At 37.1% G+C, this 11,968-nt stretch overlaps 1 protein-coding gene across 1 annotated transcript; it reads left to right on the top strand.

Moving 5' to 3' along the window:
- The first annotated feature begins 775 nt into the window (after positions 1-775).
- On the top strand, positions 776-11,847 carry LOC128885849 (aconitate hydratase, mitochondrial-like). Its single transcript, XM_054140164.1, has 9 exons — positions 776-946; positions 3,038-3,192; positions 4,235-4,401; positions 5,931-6,683; positions 7,249-7,451; positions 8,465-8,753; positions 9,405-9,678; positions 10,181-10,529; positions 10,938-11,847. The coding sequence occupies exons 1-9, from the start codon at positions 914-916 to the stop codon at positions 11,076-11,078; spliced, it is 2,364 nt and encodes a 787-aa protein (XP_053996139.1). The 5' UTR covers positions 776-913; the 3' UTR covers positions 11,079-11,847.
- The last annotated feature ends 121 nt before the right edge of the window (positions 11,848-11,968 follow it).

Raw genomic sequence — 11,968 nt, 5'->3', positions numbered from 1 at the left:
CTATTAGATACAAATTTCGAATAACGAATAAGATAAATAATTGTAGCAGGTATTCTGTAAAAAATCAAATTTAGATACTTTATTTAATTTTCCTACAAATTCTGAAGTGTATCTTTCTATGTATACTCTATATTTTTTCTCTTTACTTCTCTATATCTGTAACTATTACTTTCTTCACTCATACTAATCTGATGTTTAATGCGTTATTCATCTACTTATATATTCTAAAGATATTAGTTTATACCTTCGAAGAGTATACATCTACTTTCACATGATACTCTAAATTTTCATCAGCAAAGATGTTGACACTTACACTATAACAGTTTTTAGAGCCACCTAAGCCATTCCCAATCGTTAGACTTTGCTTTTATCAGTTATCTGTGATTCGAATGAAATTTTTCTTATCTACGAAACCATCACGAAACGTTATAAAAACGATGGGAGCGCCATGCGACCGCGTCAGGGAACTACAAACTAGCTATAGTCATCACCGAAGAACCTGGTCGATGAAGAAATATTGTCACTGGCTGTATACCTACTAGACCGGTTCAATAATGGCGGCAACGCCATCACAGACCACGTACTTGTCTGCAGTTGCGTGAAAGTCACAGGAACTGGTAACTGTTGAAATCTCTTCGAGATGCAGGGAAGTTGGGGGCGCCAAAGTCTTCTTCCGATATCGTTCAGGTTCAAATTATGTCTGGCTCGGTGGAAGCGCATGCGCGACTCTTCAGCATCGACATGAGAACGCCAAGTCGAAATTTCCTCAGTTCTCGAGTGGCCGGTTTGAGAAGGGCTGCCACGAGAGGAATAATTTGTTCTGTTCTGTCATCCGCGCCTGCGCTTCCCTTCGTCTACAAACTCATTTCGGGACGATTCACGACAACGTCACTGGAAGCTACCTTCGTCGACGATGTCGTACTGCACCCGAATTCTTGGCGGCCAGGTATGATCGCGATTGGCGTATATTAGAGCAAAAAAATTCGGGGTTCATTCACGAAACGTGGGAATTGCGAACCGGTGCAGGGACACTGTGCCCCAATTCGAATTCAGATCACTCGACCCCGTTGCCAAGGTCGGTCGCGTTATGTCAGCGTGGGCATAGCTTGACTGTTAATTTAAATGACTGTGAGAAAACAATATTATATTTATATTAATTAAAAAATTTTAAACAAATTCAATGTTCTTTCTAAGGTATTCCAAAATCTTCAAGGCGCTCCGAAACGTACATATAAAATATATTTTATGATAGAAATATGTATTTTTCAATGCCCATGTTTAGCTTATTTCTTTTATTGATCCAGAAACGTGGTTCTTTAATTATTCCCACTAGTGCATATATGCCCCTTCAAGATGAATTAAGGGTAATAATTCCGACATTAAGAATACTAAGTGACGATCATTTTTGGAGCACAGTTTATCCTCTCATGATTATATCTCATAGTTGTCAGATTTTTCGCTGTCAAATCGGAGAGAACTTTGTAGCCAGGCCGTTAATGGAGCATATGATCTGCGTCGCTGAGATTAGGCGATTCGGTATTTTGGAGCAATGACGTATCTGGAACGTCACATACGTAACAATAAGAATAACAGACATCGTGGCGATAACGTTGCGACGGATTATCGTGAAAGAGAAATGCAAAAAATGTTATTTGTATGTTACATAATCCGTTTCGGAGCTTATCTATATGTATGAATTTCATTTTCGGAATACTTCGAGGTTATGTCCATGGCCAGTGCGCAGAATCAGAGTGCGTGGCGCGTACGGACGAACGGAAAATATGTATCGGTGCAAAACTCGTGCCTCTTGTTGTTTAAAAGAAAAGCAATAAACCGTTGCAATACGGAACGGATTAATTAAAACTGATAACGGGTTTTCAGTTCGAGCGATGATATCGGTATCTATCGAAGTCGAAACGTATTCTTGCGACACGTTGCATTTCGTCGGATGGTTTTGCAAGGGAATTCGAGACGTTTTAAATTTTGATGTTCGCGAGCAATCGAATTACGTAACTAGCGGTGTGTATAGGTGAATCTTCGCGTGCTATTTCGTAATATGTACCTCATACGTGACAAGTCGAGCACGTGATAAAATATACATAATAGCATCGTACTCTTTTCTATTATTGTAATCGGTTTTTTGGACTGTTCTTTTCGACGACTTCATAATTTGTAACTCTATATGTATGTATATACGAAGTTATATATTTTATGGGTTTGATGTATATATGTTTAAAAATAATACCGCGAGGAGAATTTATTTATGACTTACTTGCGTTCGCATAAGCACGAGGAGACACTTTTAGTGTCAGGACAACTTGAGAGATTGTAAACGTATATCGAAGATAATAAATTTAGAATACATACTGGTAATTGAAAGCAACTAATTAAATGTTTGAACATAGTTTAACATGTATACAACGAGGTGCATAAACACATTGATATACAATGTCAAGTTCTTACGCGATACATAACATTGAAATTCATATGAGTATAGTATATAATCGTCTTTAGCTAACAATAGATTCACACTAAGGAATTGCGTTTATTTATAGCATACGTGCAATTGATGTTATTTATATTGTAACACTTATTATCGTTAACGATGTTTGACCGTATTTATCTACGTTAAATTATTTTGAATATTACCATGGCGTTCTGTGATTCGTACTTGATAAATATATACGCGTAGTCTATATTCCATTATCTTCTCAAATTTAGAATAGAATATTCTGTATTCTAGTTTATTTTATTTTATTTTATTTTATAAGAATGTAATAATAAGCAATTTACAAGTGTTATTTTTGTACAATATTTATATATTACTTCAATATTATTATATAAAAATAATGTCTTTACGTTACTGTAATATACAATACAATAACACATTCAATAATACATATTTTATGAATTTTTTCAAATGTTTATAAATACCCTTACCATGTCATTGCTCTAAAAGTCTAAAACATATAAAAGTTTGCTTTACATATTATTACACTTTTTGATACATCGATTGACAAATAAAATTAATTTACAGAGGCTAGCCATATTCACGGCAGACATCCAACAAAGATGCTTCAGCGTGAGCCCATTGAGCTTCGCCTCCGCAAAGGTGGCGATGTCCAAATTCGATTCGACGAGCTACCTTCCATACGATAAATTAGATGAAAATCTCAAAATTGTAAAGAAAAGGTATGGTATCAACTCTGTCAATTGATTTCTCTTTCATAGATTGTTTCCTATTTGGCTGACTAAAGTCTAACTTTATAAGTCATTATAAAAATATTATTCCTGTATGAGGATATTATAAAAGAATATTTTCCCATACGATATTCAAAAGAAGAGAACGCAATTTCTTCTTGAAATGGCCAAGAACTTCCAAAAGCATATGTTGATTTATGTATAATGTATTCTACACACTATGTTCCATTTAGCTTGGTCACTTTAAGTCTCATTTCTTGTTATGATTGGGACAAATGTCAGAGAAGACATTATTTGTTTGAAGAGAAGAAATATTCTGAGAAGTAAATAATTTTTATCTCGAGGTCGTACGTTTCGCGACGCGTCATCGACATTTGTCTTAACGAGATAAGATATTTTCATTAACAGTACAATACATGTATCTCACTAAAAGGCAAATTTAACCAGGTACATAGTTAACCTTCAGATGACCTTAAATAATAAACTCGTCTTTATGCGAAAGAAATGAAATTGCAGAAAACTCAAATGAGTATCCATTTTAATTCAAAAGTTATTCGAAACGATCTCTGTTAATTTCCAAATAACTTATTTATGTGCAAACACTTAAAACATCAAGTTCAACGTATATAAATCAGTAAATACTATATAGTTTCTTTCATATAAAACTAGTTTTTGTTATTCAATATCATTTGGAGGTCAACGTACTACATATCATTAAATTCGTCTTTATATGAAGAAATGTTAATTAGAGTACATACTCCCAATAAAAATAATTCGATTACATCACAAATTTTACTAGAAAATATTTGCTCCTTCCAAACAGATAATATTCCTTTCTGACATTCGTTCCCATCGTAAAAAACAAGTGAGACGTTCAAAGTAATCAATTTAGCAGAGCCATCTTGTATAATACAATTACATAGAATATCGAATAGTATATAAACAAAAATATTGGTTCTCTTTTAATACTTTTTATAAATAAGGCATTGGCAAACAGCACCATATGTATATCAATATTGTTGCATTGTCGCAGGTTGAACCGGCCATTGACTCTTTCAGAAAAAGTTTTGTACTCTCACATCGACGAACCCAGCAAGCAAGATATCACCCGTGGCACAAGCTATCTTAGGTTACGACCAGATCGCGTGGCCATGCAAGATGCCACTGCCCAAATGGCCATGTTGCAATTCATCAGCTCTGGTACGTAACAACCTTGCGATATCGGGTCTTCAATATCACTAAAACAGTTTTTGTGGACAACGTTTCGCCGAAAACAATTTTGACCTTCCTTCTATATCATCGATGTATGTAAATATACACAGTGCACGGTATGTTCTTCGATAAACATGTTTCCTTAGAGTGAGTAGCATTGTTTACTTTGAATTTCGTTTACATATGCTCTTTAATTGTAAGGAAGGTAAAATACCACGGGAAAGAAGTGTACTATATATTTTGTTTAAAAATTCTTGTATTTTCTGACAAAACTTATTTTCATATAAAATTTTTATACGAATACTTCGCAAATGACTTACTACTATTGCTTGTTTAAATTGTACTTAACTATGATTACAAGATCAAGAATTTAAAATTAGATTATCTAAAATAATTATTTATAATCCTATTAATAAAGAATAATTATATAGATTACTAGATTCTTTCATGAACTTTCAATAAGTTAATGTTTAGTGACTGACCAGTTTATACAGAAACGTTATGTTATATTTCTATTACATAATCAAGAACTGTGTACGTATGATAATTGCAAGATAATTTACGTAACTCGCTTCGTCCAGGAAAATACGTGTCAATAAACAGATCGTTTAGGTGTATGTACTGGGCGTGTCTCAAATAATCGACCAGATTTTGATATCGTATGCCATTCTTTCTAAGGATAAAAGAAAGTCATGTAAATATACATACATCACGCGTAAAGTTAGTAGTATACTATAAATCCTGCATTCCGGTAGACGTAAATATTTATGGTAGAGCATGTCATTCAGATATTGAAGGCATCTTACGTCGTAGTACATCATTCATAGCTTGAAAGTTTCATAGTCAAGCCAATCTTATCAGTATACTTATTTTAATATCGTGACAAAATGTGAGAAAATTGAGGAATTTTTAGGAAAAGTGGGGAATTTTTGAACGTCTTCCACAGTCTCCAAAATGTCGGTGCGATACTTGTATCGTTGCAAACCGAAATAATTTTCGGGAATTTTTTAAACTAATTTTTATCCATTATACACTATCAGAAACAAAAAATGTTTATATTTTAAAATGGAGAACTTTCCGAATTCATACTCGTTTAACCTTTTTTATTCTTAGAGAGCGTAGAGTACGATGGCAAAGTTTAATCACGTACTCCAAACACATCTTGCATAATCTTCGGAAATATTACATTCATGATAACAAGCTTACATGTATATATGCATTATTAATTAATTAGATTACTTTTTACCTACTCATCATATTACATATTGTGCAAATTCTTCGTATATATTAAAACACAGAAAAACGTACACTTGCACAAAATGAAATATTAATATTACTATATTTAAATATTAGTCTTACTATATACATTTTCCATATTTTTCGATATCGATGCATGGCACAAATCCATCAATGACTTAGAAAATCGATCAAAATTGTGATTTTAACCCGCGACGTCTGTTACGTTTCCCCCAAAATGCCGTCCGTTTCTATTCTCATTTTCAAATTGCTTCCCACAGGATTACCAAAAGTCGCCGTTCCCTCTACCATCCACTGCGATCACTTGATCGAAGCTCAAGTCGGCGGAGATAAGGATTTGAAACGAGCGAAGGACATCAACAAGGAAGTCTACAACTTCTTGAAGACAGCCGGCGCCAAGTACGGCGTCGGTTTCTGGAACCCTGGCTCCGGTATTATCCATCAGATCATTCTCGAGAATTACGCTTTCCCCGGATTGCTGATGATCGGTACCGACTCGCACACACCTAACGGCGGTGGTCTTGGCTGCTTGTGCATCGGTGTCGGTGGCGCTGATGCTGTCGACGTGATGGCCAACATCCCGTGGGAATTGAAATGCCCCAAGGTGATCGGGGTGAAGCTGACCGGAAGCTTGAAGGGATGGACCAGCCCCAAGGATATTATCTTGAAAGTAGCTGGCATCCTCACGGTGAAAGGAGGAACGGGAGCGATCGTCGAGTACTTTGGCCCTGGTGTCGACAGCATCAGCTGCACTGGTATGGCGACTATTTGCAACATGGGCGCCGAGATCGGTGCGACTACCTCGATCTTCCCTTACAACTATCGTATGCAGGATTACTTGAAAGCAACCGGTCGCTCGGAAGTCGCCGCAGCGGCGGATCAGCACAAGAGCCTCCTTACCGCGGACGCGAACGCCAAATACGACCAACTCATAGAATTAGACCTCTCCACGCTGGAACCACACGTGAACGGACCGTTTACACCTGATCTCGCTCATCCCATCTCGCAATTAGGTAAGTGGATCGCGAAGAAGACAGCGATTGTTTGCATTTCATTATTAACCCTTTCCGACCTGGCGTCCACAATTGATGACACAACATTTAACAACACTCAAACATTATCGACACTATCGTTTAGGGCGAATGTACTTATTTATGCACACGAAGAAAGACCAGTTTTCCTCGAAACCTACACTATTAGGATTTTTCTTTTTTAATTTTTCCATACTAATTTTAGTTATCCCTAGTTATCCCTAAAAATTAAACTAATAAACCAAACTGTGCCATACAATATTTTCGAATATAATATAAATTATATATACAAAATCAGTTAATATGATGTTTAGGGATGAGTAGGCAAGTGATTTGTATAAGTTTCAGATATTTTCAATGTTTAATCCATGCGAATTGTACACATAGTACTAATTTCTGCAGCAAAAATAATTTACCATTTATAATATAGCGTTATAGTTACAAAAGTGAAATTCTTTGTAATCCGAATTCGAAGATCGACGAAATAATTATAAGAAGTATCGATCGCGTACAATGATCAAATATTAACCGTGATAATTGCAACCAGGTGCGAACGCCAAGAAGAACGGATGGCCGAATGAGATCAAGGTCGGTCTAATTGGTTCCTGCACGAACAGCTCCTACGAAGACATGGGCCGGTGCGCGAGCATCGCCAAACAAGCCATGGAACACGGTTTGAAATCGAAGGCCGCGTTCAATGTCACACCCGGATCCGAGCAGATCCGCGCCACCATCGAGCGTGACGGAATCGTAAGTTTCCTTTTAGTATGTCAACCTGTAGCTCGGTTAGAAAGCTTGTAGATAATTCGCAGTTGCACAGTTTTTGAATCGTTGCCAAGCATTGGTACATGTCACTTAGTAATGACACTGCGACCCACGCCAATTCTTAATTTGGCTCGGATCGATGTATTTTGACAATGTGAAAAGAAAAAATAGGGACTCAGGCATTCGCACGGTATAGTTTGTTTAGAGTATACCGCTGGGTGTATTCGTAAACTTTCCGAGAGAAAGGATATTACGTAAAATTGGTGTACGTGAGCTCTGGGAGCAGCTCTCGGTCTCCTTATCATCGTCAAAGTATTCTCTCTTTCTATTAATACATCCCTCCCAACGTTTCTATGAACGGCGAGGACTGTCTTGAAACGTTAAAATTTGATTATGGGTCGACTTTGTGCTTTCAAAGCGGATTTCAACTCGACGAATGAGAAAATGCTTTTATAGAAGTATTATAATATCGTTTTTGCGGAAATCGGAATAGATATTTCTATTTAATAACATATATCTATATACTTTTCGGATTAAAATAAAATAAAAGAATAGAAATTCCAGTTAAATAATGTATAATTAAATATTTAACTGTCAGACATTTCGACCGATGCCGAATTTATTTTTAAATATACTCAACTATCAATAATATCTCCGTTAAAATTTTTGGCGACAAATATTGAAGGAAACTAATTATACCGATAAATTGATTTCCCTTTCCTTCATCTAATTCGAAACATATACCACGATGTATAATGGATAGAACTATTGGTAGTTCTACTATCAAACCAAATGGTATTGCATAAAGGCTGTTTATACTAGCCATTCCAAAGTATCATCATTAACAACAAGCATGATATTTAATCGTTGCAACTCGTGGACTAGGGAAGATAAGATAATAACGTAATACTCGTGAAATAGACGAACGCTCGACTTGAGACAAAGTTTCTGACAAAGAGACTTATGGATGATCGTTAAAGACAGCTTTTGTAATTTAGGCGAAAACCCTCCGCGATTTCGGAGGTACTGTCCTTGCCAACGCTTGCGGACCTTGCATCGGCCAATGGGACCGCCAAGACATCAAGAAGGGCGACAAGAACACAATCGTCACATCGTACAATCGTAACTTCACAGGTCGTAACGATGCGAATCCTGCGACCCACGCCTTCGTCACCAGCCCTGAACTCGTCACAGCCCTTTCTATCGCTGGCCGATTAGACTTCAACCCCGCGAAGGACAAATTGAAGGGCAAAGATGGAAAGGAATTCCTTCTAAAAGATCCATTCGGTGAGTATCAAGTTCCCTAAGAAATCAACTAATTGCTGGAAATTTTGTAGGAGCATATGTAGAACGATGGAAACGATAAGCGTCTGATATCTAGTTACGGTGCGGTAATTCGCGAATAATTACGCATGAGTCATAGTTCATGGCGTCTGTTTCACAACGCGTCGGTGCTGTCTGCGTACAATTGATTAATATTGTTTGTAGTGTTGAAGATTAAATTGCAGGTTGAATAGTTTGCTGTAGGATCTTCTATTTTGTTACAAGATATTTTCTATCAATTTCTGTGTTATCAGTTGAGCTTTTCATAGATCTATGTTGAAATTCAATAATTTAAAAATTTTAATATTAATCATATCTAGCAAAAATGTTCTCCTTGTTAATACACGAAGAATGTAACATTCTCAATTGCATTTACACTTAACTATCTTCTAATTCGTTTATCTATGTATAAAAACTTGAAGTACATGATTTTGTTTCACACCCACAATATATTTTCTTAGTATAAATCTTTACTTTTTCGTATTATATGAACTTCAATAGTATACAGGAAGAATGTAATGCTTGTGAATCGTAGAAAGTAATTATACTCTATATATCTGTAACACAAAAATTGGCCACTTGGAAAAATGAAAATATTCTACGTTAATATTTCAGGCGATGAACTCCCAAGCCGTGGCTTCGACCCTGGCATGGACACGTACGATTCACCTCCAGCTGATGGCAGTAAGGTAAAGGTAGACGTGGACCCGAAAAGTCAAAGATTGCAGCTCCTGGAACCTTTCGACAAATGGGACGGCAAAGATCTCACCGATATGACTGTTCTGATCAAAGTCAAGGGCAAGTGCACCACCGATCACATCTCCGCCGCCGGTCCCTGGCTCAAATATCGTGGCCACTTGGACAACATTTCGAACAACATGTTCATTGGGTACGTCTAACAATTTACTGTAGAACTCCATTTATTGGAACGAAATATTCGTGAATGTCTTTTATAATAGAAGCACGCTAATAATAACAAGTCTTAATAATAGCAGTATACTAAGAAAACATGGAACGAACAGTCGGATCATGTGTTTATACGAGGAAAACAAAATAAAGACTATACTTACAGTCAGTGTAATAAGTATTCGTACAGGAACCAATTCAAAATAAAACTTCATATATTTATTTTATTAGTAAATGTTAGGGGAAGAAATAATTAACCAACATTCCTACATATTTTTAGAGTAGAATTTGCGTAAATTAAGTTTTATTATTTTTAATCTTAACCTCTTATGCATTTCTTTTCTTATTAATTTTATTTTAAATTGGTTGCTGTACGAATACTTACTTACACTGACTGTAATTGTTATTGGAATCTTACTACCAGTGTATAGCATTCACTTTCAGCAGTCTAAATAACACTCGAAACATTTTCATAAATCCCACAGCGCCGTGAACTCCGAGAATGGCGAAGTAAACAAAATCAAGAATCAATTGACCGGCGAATGGGCAGGCGTACCTGACGTAGCCCGACATTACAAAAAGAATGGCGTGAGATGGGTGGCCGTTGGTGACGAAAACTACGGTGAGGGTTCGTCCCGCGAGCACGCTGCCTTGGAACCAAGGCATCTGGGTGGCCGTGCTATAATCGTCAAGAGCTTCGCGCGTATCCACGAGACCAACTTGAAGAAACAAGGACTGTTGCCTTTGACCTTCGCTAACCCCAGCGATTACGATAAGATTCAGCCGACGGACAAGATCAGTCTCCTGGGATTGAAGGATCTGGCGCCTGGCAAGGTATATCTCGATCGCGATCGTTTATTTATAATTTAATTGGAACCAGGGATCGACAATAACAGTTACTTAAAAAATTTATATAGAGAAATACATTGAGAAAAATTCTTTTGGTATTTAAATTTAACTCATTTGCGGTCATTTTATGTATTTTGTGAGGGAGATGCGCAAAGATAATGAGGTTTGGAAATAATTAAAACTACAGATAACATTTGCGAGCAATAAAAATAGTTCCAACTAAAACCTTTTAAATCCAAAAAAGAATTATTATTCTAGAATATTCTGGTTACATCAGGGTCCCTGGTTAAAGCTACTGTATCCAACATAATGTGTTTACTTTATGTTGGGACAGTATTACAGTCACTTTAACTGATTTTAACCACCGCTCGATTCCTTCCGTTACGTTTGCAGCCAGTGAAAGCGGAGATCAAGCACAAGGACGGCAAAGTTGACTCCATCACGTTGAACCACACCATGAACGATCAACAAATATCCTGGTTCAAGGCAGGCTCCGCTCTGAATCGCATGAAGGAGATTGCCAGCGGAAAGTAAACGCGTTTTGTCATCCAGGAAGTGCGAAGGACCGTCATCGTTCGCAAAGACGTGCACTATCGTAGCTAGTTGCGTATATACCGATAGCGGATCGCGAATGAAGATACGTTTCGGGTACGATACTTTAATTCTCCAGGTAGATTTCTGTAATCGTGAACATCGTCGCACGTGGATTTCACGTATCGTGCCGATCGCGAAATAACGTCTGTGGTGTCGAGAGGATCGCTTGAAACGAGCGTGTTCAACGCTGACGATCAGTGTTGGGTAAATTTATTTTCTTCGCGAAATACCTCAACACGTCCACCATCCGTTTCGTCGAAGAATGATAAACCGAACCGGGAGAAGCGCGTATCTAGCAATGTTTTTAGTACACGTTAACTCTAGGAAAGGATTAATCGAATCGTTTAGACTGCCCTTGTTCATTTATCGCGACTGATATCGCGCCGTGAGAGTTCGACTGACGACGTTTCCTGGCGAAAATCGAACAGGGGTAATTTCCATGCGCGACGACGGGGTCGGATATGCAACTTAGGCGTGCCAACGTGTTCATTTTTAAGTCTTGTACAGCCTACCGATGGCACCCTAAGCATTGCGTGTGTTCCTGTCACGCGCGTGTCTCTCGTTTTTCGCTCGTTGAAGTCTTGTGTATATATTGTTCATCAAGTAGCCAACATTCTGATTATACAGTTTTCTAGATACGACTAATGAGATATAATGTATGATCGCTGTTATTACTAAAGATCAAATAAAATGAATTTCGCAGCGAGAAGAGTGTTGTGTATTTTATTGATCGAAGGTTACTGGCGGGAAAGGGTGTATCAATTTGAATGTGTATAATATAAATCGTATATTAGAAATGATACTTTAATATATTCTTTAATAGACGAGGT

Source organism: Hylaeus anthracinus, unplaced genomic scaffold, assembly GCF_026225885.1.
Source record: "Hylaeus anthracinus isolate JK02 unplaced genomic scaffold, UHH_iyHylAnth1.0_haploid 11982, whole genome shotgun sequence".
Classification (NCBI taxonomy): domain Eukaryota; kingdom Metazoa; phylum Arthropoda; class Insecta; order Hymenoptera; family Colletidae; genus Hylaeus; species Hylaeus anthracinus.
This window is presented reverse-complemented; position numbering and strand designations above follow the sequence as displayed.

Bases quoted from the DNA above. Each gene is read 5' to 3' on its own strand.
- LOC128885849 (XM_054140164.1), top strand. From the start codon at position 914: ATGTCGTACTGCACCCGAATTCTTGGCGGCCAG. The intron at 947-3,037 runs GTATGATCGCGA...ATTAATTTACAG, and splicing joins CCCGAATTCTTGGCGGCCAG to AGGCTAGCCATATTCACGGC. The intron at 7,452-8,464 runs GTAAGTTTCCTT...TTTGTAATTTAG, and splicing joins CCATCGAGCGTGACGGAATC to GCGAAAACCCTCCGCGATTT.